The sequence below is a fragment of the Pinus tabuliformis genome, chromosome 3_2, assembly GCF_031772625.1.
Source record: "Pinus tabuliformis cultivar Carrire ecotype Pingquan chromosome 3_2, CPIR1, whole genome shotgun sequence".
Taxonomy (NCBI): Eukaryota; Viridiplantae; Streptophyta; class Pinopsida; order Pinales; family Pinaceae; genus Pinus; species Pinus tabuliformis.
This window is the reverse complement of record NC_142302.1, coordinates 742,655,293-742,676,865: the sequence shown is the minus strand read 5'-3', so window position 1 is coordinate 742,676,865 and position 21,573 is coordinate 742,655,293. Positions and strand designations below refer to the sequence as shown.

General features: G+C 41.1%; 1 protein-coding gene across 1 annotated transcript in view; it reads left to right on the top strand.

The window, feature by feature from the left end:
- The first annotated feature begins 8,757 nt into the window (after positions 1-8,757).
- The window catches only part of LOC149182729 (uncharacterized), a 149,288-nt gene continuing 136,472 nt past the window's right edge, over positions 8,758-21,573 (top strand). Inside the window, exon 1 of the mRNA XM_089414650.1 lies at positions 8,758-9,443. Coding sequence (XP_089270776.1) covers positions 9,131-9,443 — 313 coding nt within the window. The 5' untranslated portion in view covers positions 8,758-9,130. The remainder of the gene's footprint in view (positions 9,444-21,573) is intronic.

Below are 21,573 nucleotides of genomic sequence, written 5' to 3'. Positions count from 1 at the left end.
TTCTTATTCTCCCATATAACGAGCTTTTTGTCAAATGTGGGATTTTAGGAGGATTGCCACCTTCTCCTTCACATACTCCTTTCCTTAGTTCATTGAAAACTAGGGTATGCTTTATCTTTCTAGACCATTCATGCTAGTTATCTTTGCCAATAAGAACTACTCCAACAATGGAATAAGAAAATGCATTTTCAAGAAAGGAACTATCTACTGACAATTCTTGTGAATGGAAAAGGTTCCAAAGAGATTTCAATTTACAAAGCAATCAAAGCCTTACTCTCTGCCTTTTTGTTTTCGTTATTATTTGGACAACATTCTTGATACCCTTCCATTACAAACAAATTTAATACAGTATGTGCAAATGCCAATATTTCAATACAAAATGTGCAGATAACCAATGCATATGGATAGGAACCAATGAATCATATAGTGAGCACAAACCAACATATATAGTATGAGAGTTTCAATAGAGTCAAATTATTCAGTGCACAAAGATGCATCGACATACCAATGCCAACACATATGACATACCAACCACAAACAACAAAGGCATATAACACCAAGGAGCATTAAAGAGCATGAACCAACGATAACACATGACATATAACATTCAAGTTGTCTTTAGTGTGACTTTTTGGAAGCTTTTTCGGTGGGTTTTTCTGGTCTAATGTCTCTAAAATCCGACAGGAATTTATTGAAATCACAATCTTGATGGGTAACCCTTGCAGAATCGAAATGACCTAGGAGTTTTTGAGGGTGTTGAATCCATATATACAGTCAAAAAACCAATTTAAATAACACAAATCAAGATTTCACCTCAAAATTTTTTGCTAGATTTCGGCACCTAAAAGTCCAAAAAGTCGCACTAAAGACAACTCCTATAACATCAACCAACATATAATACACACAGACTTCAACGCCAAGCAATAAATTCACAAAACAATCAATAAAAAAATGCTTACCTTAATCATATCCAACACACATAATATTATCATTGTACATACCAAGTCAGGAATTTAATCAACATAGAGAAGCACACGAAAAAAAAACAAAAAACAAAAACAAACAAACAAACAAACAACTCAATGCACAGAGATGGTCACGGTCGCCTTGACGCATTTCTTAACATTCCTAGCTTCGACTTCACACATTTTTCAACAATCTTCCATGACTTTCGCAAGTTGGATTCCCAACTAACATGCATTCAACATTCAATGCATTAAATTGCACAACATTCAACTCACATATATGATTGGAAAAAATACAAGACTTCAATCAACGCACAAAGACTCCAAAATCATGCTCTAACATCCAATAATACACACAAAGATGTGCTTTAACGCTTATACATTCAACGCTCCAACAATACAATGTAAAGAGCGATACATTCAACACTCCAAGTTTCGCAAAGGGACAAAGGATAGAGCAGGGATATTTATGAGTGGGAGTAGAAAAATAACAGGAATTACAAGGCTAAAATAAGACCTATGGACGTGTGCTATGATACCATGTCGGACCAGGCTTGGTAACTCCATGAATTGTTGCATTTCCATTAAGAAAATTCATTAATATATACAAGGAGAGGGAGACCCTTGGAATTCATATTCGAGTGTCTCTTCATCTTCTTTATTATCATATTTATAATATTTTCCTAATCCCTAAAGATTAGGTGTCAACATATCCATAATCATTCTTGCTTCTGGCATAATTGCATCCTATATTGGTTTTACAATGAATTGCGTTATGTCTGAAATTTCCTCAAGAGTAACAATGACGAAGAAAAATATTTTCATACCTAGGAAAGTAGGATGGTCTTTTGAAGTTGTTCGACAATGGAGGTGGTTCAATCCATTGTTGATGCTTGTGATGGGTGTTCTTGGAATCATCAACATAATTTTCTTGATTCCTTGTTGGTTTCTTCCTTAGGAGGCTTGAAGCTTGTGTCCTTTTTGCTTGAAGATGCACCTGCATAGGCAAGACCTGTTTTATCACCCGGTGATCTTTAAGAACCGAGAATGTTATCGAACACTAGCGAGTTATTCAAGTTCTTATTAAGCTTGTAAACTTTAATCGCCAATGACACAACTTCCTCTTCAAGCTTCTTACAGTCTTATTCTTTCTTCTTCATTTGGATCTTCATTACTTCCTCAACTCTTTTTGCTTCTTCAAGTTGGACCTTTAAAGAGATATTTTCTTCACCACATTTTTCAAGTAAGCTATTCAATTCTCTATTTTTGTTTCTGAGCTTGCCATTTTCTTTTTCATTATTCTTCAAATTTTCTTTTAGATCTTCATCCTCCTGTTTTGTTTTTGAATCATTTATGAGTCCCCAAAAAGAATCTATTTTCATGTTTGGTTCTTCTGTTTCTTCATCTAAATCAATGACCTCTTCATCATGATCATTATTTTAGGTTTCTTGGGTTATGAAGAGAAACATAATTGTTGTCTTCTTTAGAATAAAGGCTTTTCGTGTGGAAGCTTTTCTTTCCCTAAATGGAAATCTCTTAGCATAATGAACTATTCAGCTGCAACTGAAACATTTAAAGGGTAACTTACCTTTGTTTTTTCTGGTTCCTCTCTTGAGCTTCCTGAAGAAATTTACTTCTTCTTCATCTGATTCATCACCTGGTGTTCTTCCTATCTTGAGGTCTTTGTTTCTTGTCTTCTTCGTGGCTTTAAAGGCTGCTTCTATGTTTGACTGTCTAACCTTTGTATATATTCTCATTTTATATGTGTAAGGGTGCCATGTAATTCATTCATTATCATATTGTTTAAATCATTGATTTCTTCTATAGCAGATTCCTTGGCATTGTATCTCAAATGAAGCGATCTTAGCACCTTTTGTATGATCAAGGATTCTTTGACTTCTTCTCCTAATCCTCTGATGGCATTGATAATTTCGTTTACTCTGAGTAAATAGGTTGTAATGTTTTTTGCTTCATCCATTCTCAAATTTTCAAATTGTGCTCTATGTCATTGAAGTTTGACTTGTTTTACTTTATCATCACCTTCATAGACACTTTTAAGTTTATCACAACCTTCTTAGTTGTGGTGCATGCCGTCACTTTGGTCTCAATGGTTCTTGAAAATCCACTTATGATGGCATGAAAAGCCTTTGAATTACAACTAAACAATTTATTCTCATCAAGATCAGTTGGAGGATATTTTGGGGCTTTGTAGCCATTAACAATGGAGAGCCAAACATCCACACCTAAAGCCTTCAAGTAGATTTCCATGTTGTTGCTCCATAATTCATAATCATTTCCATCAAATATTTGAATTGATCTTGAAGAGATGCCTTCCATTTGATCAATATTTATTCATGATCTTCCCTCCAGTGATCAGACTATTTGAGGGTAACCCGCTCTAATTCCAGTTGTTGGGAATATCAACAATACTAAGAGGGGGGATGAATCAATATTGAGCACCTTTATAACTTTTTACTTCACAAGCAGTCAAAACTTATATGTAATAGATCATCAACATAAGAACATTAAATGTACATGGAAACTTATTTATATAGTTTCAATTTGTTTACAAGCTACAACTTGAAGGAGGCTACAACCCCCTCGTTTACAAGCTCCCACTGGAAGTGGGCGACAACCTCTTGAAGGAAGCCATAACTTCCTTGCCTAGCACCACCACGACACCCTTGATAATAAAAGATAGAACACAAATTTGGGGCTCTGGTACAAGGGATAATGACCCAATTACAACAATACACAATCACTAATGTCTTTGCTAAGTCATTTACAACTTCAGGTCCGCCCCTTCAATTTGACATGTCCAACTCACATGCTACTGTAGCTCTAATTTTAATTTGTTATCTTAAAGTTAAACAATCCAACAACAAGAGGAAGATTCTAAATCATACCTCGGATATCAGTTTCCAGAAATTTGATCATGCTACAAAAGAGAATGAGCTTTGATTTACTATCTTTGATGTGTCTCCTTGTTCTTCTTTTGAAGTGTGGCTTAACATACCTTAGATATTGCCTTTGACCAAGTCCAAATATTCCTTTTGACAATTGCTAGATCTAATAAAAAATCTTTCCTTAATCAACCTCAAAGACAACCCTTAAATACTTCTTTATTTTGCGGGCAAAACATGACAAATTTTGACTCTTCCTCAGCTACTTCCATAGGGCATTTTTGGCCCTTGTCATGCATCCTAGGTAGGTCTGAAATTCATCCCTCCTACGGCTTGAAATAGGCTCAAATTTCAGCCTCTTTGCATTTTCTAAGAAGCCCAAATTTCAACCTCTTTGCGGTTTGTAACATGCCCGAATTTCAACCTCTCGGTGGTTTGATACAAGGCTATATTTGGTTATGGGTTGAGGTTGTTACAAGGCTTGTAACAAAGCCAAATTTTGCCTTAATTAGGCTGATTTTTCTCCCACTAATGCTCCAAAAAAAATATTCCAAAATTTATCAAAACAAATTCCAAAAAACCTTAACCAAAACAGGAAAAAAATCTTTCAAACCTACCCTTCCTCATTGGTTTATGAGATGTGAACCTTTCTTTTCTACTCCTCAACAGGTCCGAATTACTCACACTTGCTTCATTGAACACCTTGGGTAAATGAGAGAGGGGACAACCTATTTATAGTCCTCGTTATCGCCCAAACAGGGTTGACTTAACCTAAGTAGGGCCAACCTAATCTATGGGAGGGCCAACTTGACTAGGGCCAAAGAAAATTAACTTTTGACTTGAAAAATTCATATCTCCTCAACCGAGAGGAGTTAAAGAGTGAGCCATACCTCTTTGGAAAGGTATTGGAGAGAAATAAGAGATTGTGTAATCCATTCTTGTGTTTTCCTTGATTTTATCCACCAAAAACTTGATTTTCTTCACGAGATGCTTATGGCCTGTTCTATTGAACGAAATGTAACTAGGTTTGGTCTTCATAAATGTATTCTTAATATTTTTATTTATTCAAGAAAAGAAATATTATTTTTATAATATATGTCAATGAGTTTCTTGCTCATTGAAGTAGGTCTAGCACATGTTAAAGTGCTATAGGTGAGTCAAATAGTCAAAAGAAAAATATTGAAGACCTTAAGGGCATGTTACACCATGTATATAGTTGTATTAGAGTCAAAAGGAATACCTCCAAGCCGGCCTCAAGTTGGCCTAAAGGAGGGACAATCCTCTATATATAGAGGTTGTCCACTCTCTATCAACGTCCATCAATCAAGCTCTGAAATCAACAAAGGTATAAGCCGAGAAAAGTGAAGGTAAAAGGCAATTCTAAGGGTCTCCAAGACAAGTGAAGAAAGGAGGAAGAAGACCGAAGTGTAGAGGACTGTTCATAGGGCTAGAAACAATCGCACGTGCGAAGAAAAGGAAGGCAATTTTGCGGCATAACAACAACTAGAGAACAGTTCATGAATTCTCATTTTTTGGGTGAGAAATCAAGTCTACAAGGCCTCCCAAGTCTAGCAAAGGACTCTCTCTCTCTAGCGAAGGAAAAGAGCCCTGATTCTCTAGGGTTCTTACCACACGTGGCAAAACTAGGGTTGTTGTTTAGTTACATCAACTTGCAGTCCTATCTCAAGAAGAACCTTGTTGGATCAAGGGAAGGGTGTCTTCATAAGTGAAGACCATCTCTAAGTAAAGAGGAATCATATCACATCAAGAAGCTCACATAAGCAAGGATTATCTCTGGACAAAGATTGAAGAAGGAGGACGAAGTGCTGGGAAGCAAAGTGACAGAAGGAGGAAGTCTAGGTGCCGGGATGATATGAAAATCACCCTTTGAGTGATCTCAGTTAAAGAATTATTGAATAAAGGTATTACAGACTCATGTGTTGGTGTGTGTCTATGTTATTTTAGGCAACAGATCGATCAGATTGCAAAATACACAGACACTGGAAAATGGAAAACAACAGAGAAACACAGTAAGCAAATACAAGAACACAACAATTAATAAGGAGTTCACCCTATCCTCCAGGGCTACGTCTCCGGTCCAGCTTTCAGTGGTGGCCTTCTTTTATTGTGTCTTTAAGTAGAGAATTACAATGAGGAGCTCAAATTGAGTCTCCTGAAACAGAACAATGTTTGGTAGGGTGGTTCTTGGATCCCCCAAGCCACTAGAGTACACAAACTCTTTTCCTTACCAGAACTTGACCTCTCTGGTCTTTAATGGGAGGAGCCCAATGTGGTGCTCAGTTCCCGACAGATCCTCTCAGGGATGGCTTGAACCTCTCAAGCTCTCTGGTGCTCGACGCTGCCTTTGGTCAGCTCGGCCCTCTGTCTTTATGCTTTTTGCTTCACTGTCTTTCCTTTTCTCTGTCTTTGTCTTCTTCTCTCTAGTTTTTTTTTCCTTTCGGTGTCCTCTCAGTGTCTTTTGTTCTCTGCCTCTATTCATGGCTTTAAAGCCAGTCGATCTCATGACTGTTTGATCCCCCTTCCACCTCCGTCAATTCGCCTGTTGCTGCTCATTTGGAATTCCCTATCTCTGCGTCATGGTCATCGACTCACAGGGAGTGGCCACTTGTCCTCTCGCGAACTGCGCCAACTTTTCCTCGTTAGTTCGGTTCTTCGGTTACGCTGGGAAATGACTCATCTGCCACCTCAGTGGTCAAATTGGACCTCAAATCCTTATAGATCACGGCTTAGTCCCCTGTCAAATCCGGTTCTTTCATCGGGCGCGTTCTCAGCCGTTAGATCTGGAGCCCCCAGATCCGACGTCATTCGCTCATTTTGCGCGGTTGACTTGCTCGATCGTTAGTGTGCGATGAGCGGCGATTTTCTCTCTCCTCCGCCTGCCACGCGTCGGGTGCTGAATGGAATCGCTAGGTTTTAGCCAAATCTGCTCACCGCCCAAGGGTGCCCTTGATATATACCGCCGGTTTTGGAGCGCGGCTCCCGCCTTTAGCCTTTAGCGCTTTCCCCATGGTTTTCCCGGCTTCCATGCGACCGAGTGCTTTGGGACCTTTCCTTCTCGAGGGGTTTGCCCAACGAAGCGCTAATCGCGCATCAGAAACTGCCTCCTTTTCCCGATCCGGGCTTCCCAAGTGCCAGTTTCGCCTCCTGCGCAGTCTCCATGGGCCTCGGTCAGCGTGCTTTGACCGAGGTCCTCGTCGTTCCACGCTGGCTGCCAACTGCCACTGTTCAGAGGTCTTTCTGATTGCTCTGTGCTCTTGAATTCGAAGTTTTGTCCTGATTTGATACAGTCATGGTGCTTTGATTATTCTTCATGGATCCAATTCGGATCATGAGAACAAAGTGCCGAATAGAGGAAGGACTTGACTTGTGCTTGGAGCACATCCTAGTCAAGGGCCTATGGTTTGACATTGATCAATAAGAAGCTTCAATAAGAGAAACTTAACGAAGGGTTTTCCTCTCTAAGAGAGAGAGGTTTTGGCCGTGGCAGAGAGCCAACATCTATGTTCTTGTCTTTATGTTTTTTGTAGCAGTTTGATGAAACACACACACAAATAATAACAAGAAGATCAAGCTAAGATAATTGAAAAGGTGCTTCACAAATTGTTATCTAGTCCTAAAGAATCACTCTACATCTCATTGCCTTAGATTCTTCAACATGTTCACCCTATGACATCAACGACAACTTTCTTTCAACATAATCAAAAGAAAGAAGACCACACCTTTTAAACCATGAGTTCCTCTTCAATATCTGAATTCAATTGACCACACATCATTACTCATATAGAGATTGCAAGGGAATATTCACGTACCTATTGCATTAGAAACAATTTTCTTGCCAATTAGGAACTAAAACAAATATGATTAAATTCCAACATAACACTTATCAAATAATGGACTAAGAAAAAACATACAAATTTATAATTACTACACTGTTACACTTCTATTAGTGCAATTCAATTCATCACCTAGCTATAGCTTGTGCACTAAATTACATCACTAACATGACCCCTAAGTCTACACCATCCATGGCTTCCATTACCTGAGTACTTAACAACAATTATGATGGTGTCTTTCTCCCATTCAGGAAATCATTTGTGTTTTATTAACAAATTCCACATGCACATTTATTCTTTCATGTAGTTTCAAACCAATGAAATATCTTATTCAATGCATGCATAAATTCATATACCAAACTTGACTAGATAAATAATTTAGTGCAAAATTAGAAAGACTTACTTGAATATAAATTGTGGAAAGGCTTATTTGAATATAAGTTGCCCAATAAGGGTCATCGATGTTCCACCCATTTGTAGACATAGATGTAGTATGTCTTTCACCCCCAAGCTAGACTATGATACCACAAGGATAAATTCAATCACTCTTACGTAACTTTTGCGATTAACAACTACTGAAAGAGAAATTTTGCTAAGAAAATGTTGACTAGGTTCTCATGATCCCCAAAATTCTTACTATTATAATCCTATCTCAAAAGTTAATCCATTCCATTTTTATAAAAACTGCTCTCACATATATATCATGGGGCAATTGAATCGGAAAAACATTTCATTTTGGAATGTGATGCTTTCAGAGACAATTATCACACTACGTTAGCCTCAATTCCTTGACATTACCTTTTTTTCAGTGAAAAGACTCTTAAAATATGATTCAGGCTCAATATCTTGGCATTTTCTTTTCCGTAAAAAAAAAACCTCCTAAAATAATCATCGAGAGTAAGAAATCTCATGGTTCATTCATATAACGATAACGCAATACCACAAATAGCAATTGAATACACACGAAAATCAGAAGTGCAGCATCGTACGCCACAAGGCCACATAAACCTTGCAACAATAATCAGATCTATGTCTGCCATTCGAGCCTTTACTCTGAACTATAAAAGGACATTCCTTCCCTGTCATTTTACACCCCAAACAACGCATTTAAAAAAACTGCATGTTAAACGACATATCCCGAAAAAAGGGTAAAACTATTTTGAAAACATATCGTGATATCTAGTAGTCGTCACTAAGCCTATTAATGATCGAACGGGACAGCATTGGCTGTGGAAATCTTAAATTCCTCGAGGAATTTAGAGTTTGCGTCCTGTTCTGTTGATTTTTGACGGGAGGAAACGACGGCCCTTGCTTGTCTGGTACCAGATAGCGCTGATGTTACACGTTGTCACAAATCCGTACACATATTTTTGTAATCTTTGAGTATCCATTAATACTGCACAATGGCATGCTGGCATTCCCACGTTCCATGCTTTTCAAATCTCATGCCATGGCATGTTGTTTTCGTTTCTGTTGCAAAATAGACATAAGGAGGTCAGCACATGTACCAGTGAAGTCATTTGTGGTAATTGATGACAGTAAGTACTGCGGGGTCAGAAGGAACTTATTATTCAGGACGAGTTGGGATTCAGCCATGGCAGTCCATCTTCAGATGTCCGCCACCAATAAATATCAGAAAATGGAGACGGAGCCTCCCGAGGACGTTCCTGACAGTTCTCTGAAAGGAAATTCAAAACCTTATTCAGGAAATTTTAGAAATGGTACATTTTCTTCTGATGGTTCTAGGGTTTTAATTTTTATTTTTCATTCTATGCTGGATTCCCATGACCTATTGTTTTCCATATATTATTCTCGGAATTATCCTTTGGAAGCCCACCCTTTCAAAATGTTTAAGCATCATTTCATTAGTTTCGTTTTCTTTAGTTGTTGTTATTGGAAGTGATTCAAGGAACACGTCCTCATGGAAGGCTGCATCGAACGGATTTTCTCTAGCTCAGGTAGCTCAGGTGCCAATTCTAAGAGATAAACATTCCATCAAAATCGCCCGGGAGTTGCACCTGGCCCCATCTCCTTAAAATTCATAGTGGAACTCTGGTTGATGGCTTAATTGTCTTTACTAGTTGACCGTTGGGACAAAAACAAACGCACATGTCAACAGGGCTTGGTTGATTGATATAGTGGGGATATGCTATGCTCCCTTTAAAGGTTCAAACTTCAAATTTCCATGTACATGTTCACCCCTTGTGGGCTGATGCACTTACGCAAGCGACTTTCTCTAGTTCAGGTGCCAGATTTAAAGTATATCTGTTCCATTAAAATTGCTTGGGACTTACATCTGGTCCTATCTCCCTGAAATTTGTAATGGAACTCAGTGCATAGGTTAATTGTCTTCACTACTTGACCCTTGGCATGAAAAAAATCACACACACAAGGTGACATGGGCTTCGTTGATTGATATAATGGGGTGGTGTTATTCCCCCCTTCAAAGGTTCAAACCTCTCCCATTTACATGTTCACCCCTCATGGGCTGGTGCAACCATGCTAGTGGGCTGTTTAATGTGGTTTGGACTTAGGTGGAATAGATACCGCTAGTTGTAATTGCTTAGCCAAAGGATGGGTCGTGTAGCGTGTGAGATGTATTTGCTTCATTGCAATATCCCCATGTTGTATAGTGCTAGTTGCTTGTGTTGACAGGGAGCATTAAAACAAAGCACACACACATGACATGTTCTTGAATTCAAGGTAGTCAAGCCCAAAACTCAAATAAACACCCTACATTATCGGTTTCTTATGCTCAAGCCCCATGGGTTAGGCCTTGCTACTCTAGATGTTCTAGAGCATTATGTAAATCATTTTCAAGCCCTTTCTAGCATTACACAATTCCCCTCTTTGAGCATCTTGCAAATTGAAATTGTTTAAGTACTACTTGTCAAGTTTTTATATGTCTTGGAAGAAGGCATGATTTGAATGCCCTTCCGTATGAGAATGAACTCAATAAGGGTGTCTTCATTGACCATTGCTAGATTTGAATTGATTATGAGAAAATAGTTTTCAAACAAGTTTTCAAAAACTCTCTAGGGTGACAATAGATCTCTAGATTAGCGAGGCTTTGCTTCCTCATATCTTACATCTCTCTGTCTCCCTCCTCAGCACTGATCATGCCTACGTTGCATTCTCCTTCCTTTTTTCCACCCTTCACCCCTTGTTGCCCTAGTTGGACACCCCATAGACCACAATTCACTTTGATGTTGAGTATGTCAACTCTTATTGTTCTGACCTTTCTTAATTGCCCCCATGCCTTATCCACCTTCCTTCTCTTGAGATTGCTCAGGCTAGGTATGATCATCTCTCTAAGATCTTTTTGAGAGGTAACCTTACCATCACACCATTCAACATTTACTTGTGTCCTTAGACTTGGTAGTGGGGACTTGTCCTTCGAACAATTGCTATAACGAGGAGGGAAAACTCTTGGATGGACATCTTTGCTTCATTCTATCTCATGCCTCCCTCAATCCCATCCATTTCGAGAGATTATAGATGCTTTCTTTGGCACAAGAAGCATTCAAATCTCCCTCATTCACCTAAAGCCTTTTGGCACATCCTCCTTCCTAGGCATGTTGCTCTCTTACTTGAGATTGATTACCATTTCTTGTTCTAGCATACCACCTCTCTATGTTATGATTGGGTGTAATGCCCTCTCCAAATTGATGGCTGATGGACGAAAAAATAACCTATCTGACCCTGTAGGCTATAGTCTTGTTAAAGGGGTAAAAACCTAATTTTTCTTATGTTGGGGCAACATTGGGAAAAAATTGGGTCGGTTGGGGCTAAATTAGGGGTTGCACACACAACCCCTCACATTTTGGAGCCCATGGAAAATTTATAAATAGAACAGGGTTGAGATCAAATGCGGCATCATCAATTGTGGATCAAATCATCCATTTTTGAGCTGTGGTTTCGAGTGTTTTAAGAGCCCTTATCTCCTATGAATTTCGGTGGTGTAAGATTCCACCCTAGTTGATAAACTTCTTTGCATCTTTTATCTTTCTTATTTTGTTTTGGCACAACAGGGAGACTTTCTTCTAAAGGATCGAATTCTATGATGGGAGCTTAAAGCATTGAAATCTAGCGAAGGAAGATACACGAAATTGTCAGTGGCAATTTTTTGGGTTTCTTGAGGCAATCACGTCTTTTTGTGGGTAGTAAACGAAGTCTGTGTCAAGCTATTCGAACTCTTAGGGAAGGGGAGGCCTCCCAAGGTTGGTCTTGAGACATTCTGGGAAGACCAAAGATATATCCGACGTCATCCTGTAATCCTTTCGATGTGCTCTTGAGAACCCTACGTAGAATGAATTTCCTGAGGTTCGACTCTTGTAGCAGACAGAGAATTGCAACATTTTGAGAGTAGTTATAAAGAACGCAATTTCTGTAGTCATCTTGTGATAGATCGAAGACTAGAAGTGGTTATGTGACAGTCCGAGGGTTCTTGAAGTGTTGCCGTGGGTAAATCCGAGTTTGCTGTGGCTGAGCAAGGTCATTTGGAGCACCAATTGCAACCCCTAGGGTTTTTGAGGTCCGTTCCACAGGTCCAAAGTCCTGAAAGCAAGTGCAGCTTCCTGTATGGAATAGATGGGTCCCTGAGGAAGTGTGTGGGTCTAGGTTGCAATAGATCTGAGACTGCTGAGGGTTCGAGGTAGAGAACGAGCACTGACCTGAGGCCAACTCGGGTATTTAAGTAGACATATATTGTGTAATAATTAGTAGTTTGTGGATAAATTCAGATCTAGGGCACTGTTATACTACTTAACTTGTTAAGCGCTGTTTGGATTGCATTTGGATTCCACTGGTTGATAGACTGTTAAATCATATTGTTGGGGTTAATACTTTATTTGAAGTCAACATTGTTATTGAAGTTATATGCTTGCATTGAAATTATATTGTTGTACACCAAAAAGGAAATGATTGTTAAAACCCTAACTACTTAAGGAAACATTTAGGGCAAAAAATTTCCTTGCTATACTCCAGTGGTATCAAAGCACAAGCATCCTGCCAGCTGTGAGTTCATGAGCCTTGTATGCTTCTAGCAGATACCAACAACATCACAGTAAGAAAAAAAGAAACACCCATCGTTCAGCCATGGGGGATAGAGCAGGGCAAGGAGAACAGGATCCTGACATCTTACTAAATGCAATATTCCAGGGGCAACAACAAATGACTGGCATATTACTGCAAGGACAACAATTGATTCAAGGGCAACATGATATAGGTCGGCTAATGGCTTAACTCCTAGGAAGCCTAAGGACCACCATTGAAGGTAGCGATAACTGTTGAAATTTCTAAGTCTATCCATTAGAAATTTAATCTGTATTCTTTTGGTTTATTGTTAATTTCGAACAAGTTATTTAGAACATATAAATAACAAAATAAACACAATACAGTCTCAACATCTACAGATCAACAGCTGAAAGAAAACAAACACACAAGTGACACCGTTATTTTTGGACAAATGTCCCTCGAAAAACCCAATGCGGGAAAACCGGTGCAACTATTCTGAGGGTTTATTATTATGTAGTATTTCCTTGAGTACAATTGGATGCCTAACCGGCTCACTCGACAGAGAAAAAATACACGACAACAATACCTCTCTATTCGGAAACAGGTATTCAGAAAACCTGTCCCATGAAACCCTCTCCAGCGTCTCTAAAGCTTTGTGTTGGCCCTCCTGGCCTTTGCGTCAGCCTCTTGTTGCTCTGCGTCAGCCTCAAACCTCTCTGCGTCAGCCCTCTAAGGCACTGCGTAGCTTCTGGGACCCTCTGCGTCACTCCTGCAGCCTCTGCGTGGATGGCGCAATCCCTTTGGCCTCTGCTGGGCTCTGCATGGCCTGCTCTGGCTGCTGCCTCTCGTTCATTGCTTCTGCACTGGTCTCTTGGCACTGTCTCTGCCTCTCTGTCCAGTACTCATTGCCCTTCGCTGCTGATCATTGATTCAACTTTGTTTAGCAACCCCGCTCTAGCAAAATGAATGATTGATCACTCTGGTGTGTCCTCCAACTGACCCTCAAGCCTCTTCTTATAATTTTCTCGTTGGTCCTTCAACGGCCGAGATTAAATCTCTAATCAATGGATAAGATTAGATTTGGCTTGATCCATGACTTTTGGAACCTTCTAATCCAGTTTTATATTAATACCCATTAATATTTTATTTTCCTAAGATTAGAATTAGGAACTCCATTAAAAATATTAATTATTTTAATATCTCCCAAATCGGGTACAATCTGTCCAAACCATTTCTGGGTCTTGGAGATCTCATGTGCTTTAACCTCTCCACCAATTTTCATGGCTAGAGCACATCCGATGCTACCACAAATAAACACTCCCTCTTAGCGAGGACTATGCTCTAGTAATACTCCTCACTGAGCATCATTCTGATTATCTGGCACCGGTAACTGTGCTGATGCTAGGCCTCCCCGCCCAACATCCTCTTCACTGCTGCATCCTGTACTGTTGCCCATGGCCCTCCCACTGCCACTGCTACATCTGTACGACAACTCCCTTTGCATCTGTGCTACTGTTGGTCCTTTCTCCCAACACTGCATCTGCACTGCAACCTCTTCTCATCATGCCGCATCGTGCTACTGCTGACTGCTACTGCACTGCAACTCAGTTACTGAGAAGTAAGTAACTGATCCACCCAACTTTTGACATCCCTGTCAGGCTAGAAACACTCCCGATGCTAAAGCTCCCTCTATCGCTAACAAGCGCTCCCTCTACAGACCTCTGCGTTGCTGCAACAACTCCCTGCATCTCACACTGTTGCAGCCTGCTAGCCTCGCGCTGCTCGGGGAGTCCTGCACTGTAGCACTCTCTGCCGCTTCATCTGCATCCGTCTCTACCGACGTCTGCTAGTCCTGCTACTCTCTCTTCGGGGCTCCCGTAGCAAGGTATAATCCAAGAGGTTGGGTAACTCAAGGATCCTGCCCCTCATCGCATGTAGTCCTCCTGACTACAACTCAATGTCTCCCCACCTCTTCTCTAGAGGTACATGAGCACTCGTGGCACAATCATCATCCTCTTCGACCTCTTTCTTCGCCTTCGTTGGTGCTGCCTTAGAGTTAGATGCTTCTCCCTTGTTCTTCTTTCTCAGACATTGGTTCGCATAATGACCCAATTCCCCACAGTGGAAGCACTTGACCTTGGAGAGGTCCTTATTCTTCCTCTTCTCCCGCTTTCCCGCAGATGCTAGAGCTGCATCCTCTTCCTCTTCCTTCTTGATCCGGACTCCTTTGCTGCGACTTGCCATCTTGGTCAGCCGTCTGATCTCTTCTTGACAAAGAGCCACCCACAATTCTTCCCAATCTGGAAGATTCACCCTGCCCAGTATGCTCTGGACAAATGTCTCCCACTCCTCGGAGACTGCGTTTAGTGCGGTTCTTACCATCAACTCCTGATCTGGCGTGGCCCCTATGGAAGTCAGTTGGTCCTGGATCTCCTTCAATCGACCGAGGAAGAGATCTATCTGCTCTCCCTTCTGCATTTGGTATGACCGTAGCTGATTCTCAAGTAGCATCTTCCTCTGCACGAAAGTATGCTGGTACAACGTCTTCAAGGTATCCCACATTTCCTTTGCTGTCTCCTTCTTGGCAATATGTTGGACCACATGATCCTTGACCCCATCAAGGATGATGCATTTTGCCTTGGCCATTGCCTCCTCGTACCTTTCATTAGCTACCGGGTCAATTGGGATAGCCATTACTCTCAAGGCGAAGCCCTTGATGCGATGTTTGTCTAGAATGGACAGGATCCTGGCCTTCCAGACCACAAAGTTGGATGCTCTGTCTAGCTTATCCTGATCCCTCAGCCCATTCACAACCATCTCTCTACTCTTCTCTGTCGACTCCTCCGAGTCTCTCTACTTCCTGCCTGGAAGTTCTCGGTTCGACTCCTGCTGAGTCTCTCTACTTCCCATCTGGAAGTTCTCGGTTCGACTCCTTCGAGTCTCTCTACTTCCCATCTGGAAGTTCTCTTTTGGACTCCCTCTGAGTCTCGATTTCCCTCCTGGAAATCCTTCTGCCAACCGTCAAGTTGCCCCTCTCCGATCGTCTGTGCAACTGCAACATTGATCCAGATTCCTTGGCTAGAAATCCGCCTCGGCAACAACTCCCTCTACCTTGGTTTTGCCCTGTTAGGTACTGTTCTGACCACAATACCCCACCAGCGTCGCTCCTGCAAATTGCCCACAGCTTCCTTCGGCCCAGCAACTGAAGGATTGATCCTCTTGGCTCTGCACAATCCCGGCATCGGCAAAACAACTCCCTTAGCCAACTGCGTCAGCGCTCCTGGCCTCTGTGTGAGCCTGTTTCTGCCTTTCTCAGCCTCTGTGTTGGCCTCTCTCAGGCCCAGATTGATGTCGTAGTCCATCTGCGTCAGCCCTTCCTCTGTCGCTTTCTGCAAGGATCAACTCTGTCACTCGGGACAGCTGAATCTGCTGCAAATGCCCTGCTCAACTGATGCCTTCAGCTTTCCTGTGATCTGCAACCACGCTTCGATACCATGTTGAAATTTCTAACTCTATTCGTTAGAAATTTAATCTGTATTCTTCTGGTTTATTTCTTCTACTTGTTAATTTCGAACAAGTTATTTAAAACATATAAATAACGAAATAAACACAATACAATCCCAACATCTACAGATCAACAGCTGAAAGAAAACAAACACACAAGTGACATTGTTATTTTTGGATGAATGTCCCCGAGAAACCCAATGTGGGAAAATTGGTTCAACTATTCTGAGGGTTTATATTATGCAGTATTTCGTACAACTGCGTGCCTAACCGGCTCACCCGATAGAGGAAAAATACACAGTAGCAATACCTCTCTATTCGGAAATAGGGATTCAGAAAACCTGTCCCACGAAACCCTCTCTAGCTTCTCTGAAGCTCTGCGTTGGCCCTTCTGGCCTCTGCATCAGCCTCAAACCTCTCTGTGTAAGCCCTCTGAGGCACTGCGCAGCTTCTGGGACCCTTCTGTGTCACTCCTGCAGTGTCTGCGTGGATGACGTAGTCCCTCTAGCCTCTGTGCTGTCTTTGTGTGGCCTGCTCTAGCTGCTGCCTCTCGCTCACTGCTTTTGCGCTAGTCTCTTGGTACTGTCTCTGCCTCTTTGTGCAGCACTCACTGCCCGTCGCTGCTGATCACTGATTCAACTTTGCTTAGCAACCCCGCTCTAGCAAAATGAATGACTGATCACTCTGGTGTGTCCTCCAACTGACCCTCAAGCCTCTTCTTATACTTTTTCTCGTTGGTCCTTCAACAACCGAGATTAAATCTCTAATCAACGACTAAGATTAAATTTGGCTTGATCCATAACTTTTGGAACTTTCTAACCCAGTTTTATATTAATACCCATTAATATTTGATTTTTCCTAAGTTTAGACTTACGAACTCCATTAAAAATATTAATTATTTTAATATCTCCCAAATCGGGTACAGTCTGTCCAAACCATTTTCGGGTCTTGGAGATCTCATGTGCTTTAGCCTCTCCACCAATTTTCATGGCTAGAGCACATCCGATGCTACCACAAATCAACAATAACCATAACCTTGGTCCTACTATACACACTAACACTAGGGCAACCAACGACAAAAGTCACAGGCGGTTACTTCCTCAATCTATAAATAATCAAGCAACGACAACTCTAGAAGTAGCAGAGCCAAATAGACTCTTTAATGACTGCTTTCAGGAGGATGCAGCAGTGGAACATAACACTCGAGCAACCTATTACCACAAAATCTAGCAGGCCTCGGAGAGGGAAACCCTACAAGACAAATAGCTAGACTAAGTGTTAACAATGGGACAATGGCCAACTGTCACAACAGCCAGGATCCCTTGCTCTTTACAGACCTTCACCGATGGGAGGAGTCCTAGTAGGATATAATCACCTATGAAAAGGTATTCTAAGGGTTTAGGATGTAAGGTGATAGACTAAGACCTCTCAAGAAAGACTTAAAGTTATGATATGAGGCTTCAAAGGCACTTCACTTTCTATGAGAGACCTAGGAATAAGAGGCACAAGATCTAGGGTTTCATGAATTCTTGTGGTTTGAGGCACTCCCAAGATCAAGGCAATGATGAGAAAAGGCTTCTTATGATATACTTCAACAAGTACTAAGCACATACAACCTTCAAAGAAGTCCCCAAGTTGAAGAAGAATAACTAGGATTTTATGGAGTAAACTTAAGTGGATGCCCACCAAACTTGGAGAATAGGTAGCCTAGACCCTAAGCTTGATGTTTAGGCTCTCAAGTTCTTGTAAAACCTCTCCCAAGGAAATTTGCTCTAAGCCCTAGTTAGACGTCCTACCTTAAGAGGACCAAAATTTTTAAGAGAAGATTTATGGAGAAGATGTGAGGTTGACCACCAAGGACTTGGATTAGTGCCTTGTCCTTTGGGCATATGGAGTCTTAGGAGGCTCAAGATGAGCTAAATCATCTCTAAGGAGGCCTAAAATTGATGCCCTAGGTACCAATTCCTAACATTTACCCACTTCAAAAGATAATGGAGTTTGATGGAGAGTTTAAGGATTCCTCCACTAGGAACATTCATTACATGTCATACAATGAATAACATATGCAATACTCAACTAGAAAGCTTTTCAAAATTGATTTTCAACAATTAGGGCACAATTTAGCACATTCTAGAAGCAACAATTCCATACATTAGACAATTTCAAGAGAAAAATTTCATCAACATTAAGCACTTACAAGACATGTAATATATCCATCCATTATCCAAGAAGTAGCTTCAAAGACAAGATCAAATTAGCTTCCAAACATTGAAATGCATCCAAAAGATCTATAATAGCCAAGAAGGAACAAGTGCGAAATTCTTCCAAGAGGTCGAATTGTCCAAGAGATGATGATGAGAGAGTCAAATGAGCTCTCTCTTATTTATACATGTTGTATGAACTCTAAATTAGCCTAAAAGTCCCTCTAATTGTGAAATAATGGGCTTGATACTAAGTTAGGTTACAAGCCAACCTCATAGCCAATGCAAAACATAAGAATAAGCCCACAAAGGAGGTTGAAATGTTGATGTCTTGCCTGCGTAGGCCCTTTTAAGGCAAGTGTTGGGCTCATTTAGTGCCGTGTCGAGTGTAGAGGGCTCCATAAATCACGATCTAGGGGTTGGTCCCTTAATCTCCATGCAAATCATCCTTTGGTTTTGTGTTTGGGGCACAAAATGGGTCTCATGGATCTCCTAGTGATAAAATAAGTTGGTTTTGCTCCAACTTTAAGGGCTCAGAGTATGGTGCTAGCCCTCCCATGTCTTGAAGTGTGAGACAAACCTCATCCGGGCCTCAGATCAATTGCCACAACCTGTACGTATTACTAAATTGGCGGGGGGCATGTTGGTCCAAGTGCATCATCTCATGAATACTGTGGGGTAAAGCACTGACTACTGGGGTGCTGTAGGTGCCCATGGAATGGAATGATGCTTTCGAAGTGATAAGAGTCCCATGGCTCTCAATGCTTCACCTATAAGGTGTCATATGCTCCTCTAGTGGACTTGGGCCCCTATTAAGTTGCCCTATCCATGTTGAAAACTACCTACCAATCACACACAATGCCTAGCGCTGCATCTTCACCACCAGGTACAATTAATCATTAGTGCACCTAAGTGAACGAAGCTTGTTAATCAAGGGAAAATTGAGACTTCATACATGGATTCTCTTCCAAATTTGGGGTTTTGATCTTGTAGTAGTGTCACCTCCCTAGGTATGAGTGGCTAATAAACGATCCTATTAGGTGTTCCCAACCCTTAAGTGGAAGGACAAGTCCCTGGTACACCCTTCGATCAATAGGTGGCATATGAATAATGATGGAATGGATGGGGACAATGGGGGGGCTCAGAGCTAGATGCCATGGGTACAAGGATAACAATAATGAGGAAGTCCACATATTGGGTATATATAGATGTAAGGACTCAGGAGGGAGCAAAGTGTGGATGCATGAGTTACCCCAGCCTTTGTTCTTCCACCCCTCTTTATTTGTCTTTTGCTTTTTCTTGCTTTTTCTTTGTATTACTGCTCAAAGCTCTAGGAAATGAGAGCATGCTATGAATGATGTATAACAGTTATTACCCTCTTAAAGGTGGGGCAGTTCATCGCCCACTAGGGGTTGGGACGTGCATGGGTTCCTTTAATGATGTGATGGGGCAATTAGTGGCCCTAGGAACTAGGGTGATGGCCATAATGATAAGGGGTAGAGCTCATGCTTGGCTTTTTCCCATGTGCTATTATTAATGTCCCGACCATCTTTTGCATTTTATGATTTTTTTTTTTTTGTTTCTTGCTTGTGGCCATGATATGCTTTTATCTTTCTTTTAGCTGCATCAACCTATAGGGCAACGTTTCCAGGCTCGACCTAGATATGTGAACAAGGGGAGGGGGTGTGCTAGACCCTGTGGACCCAAAGAAGGGAAGTGGTGAAATAGGGCTTGTAATGTGCAGAGGGGAGTGAAAAATAAGGAATAGGAAAAGGGGACCACACTACCAAAATCGGGGTTTTCCAAGTAGTGCCATTCCTAAAGCCATAGGCCAATAGAAGAGATTGCACAAAACTAGGGTTGAAGATTAACCCCCCATTTAAGGCTAGGGAACCAAGCCACAGTCAAAGCCCTTCCTTCTTTCAAGTCACCCAATAATCCATGCCCAAGATGCCCAAATGAAAAACAAGCATAAGCACCCGATTGCACAATGAAAAACATACCCTTTAGATCAGATTGCCCATCTTCTAACATGTGCTCTTGACAAATGGGCAAGGAAACGTACAACTGATGCAGGTGGCGGAGATGAAGTGGCACACTGCATCGGCTATAAAGTGGCTATCAGGGGTTGTTGGCTGCCCGCTGGAAGAAGATGAATAGGAGAAAAGCTCTCCTAGGGGTATCCACGTTTGGTGGGTAACACAACCTAACTTTCTGGGAATATAGTAATATCAAATTTTAGAATAGACCTAGGGAACAACAAAATTTTGACCTAATATGCAAGGTGAGTAAACTTTCCCTCCCCTTGTTTGATGGATCATCTAAATGTTTAGTAAGAGCTTGGGTGCAAAAATTTGACACCTACTTTAGGCTCAACCCTATGTTAGAAGATGATGCCATCCAATTAGCCATATTACACCTAGAAGGAGACACACATGATTGGTGGTATCATGGACTGTTCACTTTGGGACATGTGAACATCACTTCTTATGTAGACTTTACGCAGAGGTTGATAGATAGATTTGATCTGAAGAACTTGAACATACACCTTAAAGAATTGGCACAACTCAAACAAACCGGATTGCACGAAGAATTTATTGTAGAATTCAAACTAATCGCAGTCATGGTGACATACATATCTGAAGAATGATTAGTCATGGTTTTCATAGAGGCATTAGCCAAACTTCTACAAGGCTGGGTCAAGCCATTCAATCCAACAACCCTTTAGGATACCATCGAGAAGACTCAAGACATAACTTCATTGATGCGGCATTAGTAGCAAAGAGAGGACTTCCCACAGAGGGGTTCGAAGGCCTTGATGTGATTGTAGTAGATGGGTACAACTTGGATTGCACATGAATGATTCCAGGTTTGAGCGTAACACTTGGTAATTATACTTTCACTAGTGATTTTTATGTAATAGATCTTGCAGATATCAATATGGTATTGGGGGTTCAATGGTTGTATTCGTTGGGAAAGCACACTATGGACTACCAAGCAATGGAAATGGAATTTAAAGCCCCTAATGGCAGTAAGGTGGTTTTGAGAGGCATGGCAAATGGTAGCCCACAAGTTGTGTTCACCAGAAGAATGGAGGCCATATTTAGACATGGAGATGTAGCATATGTTG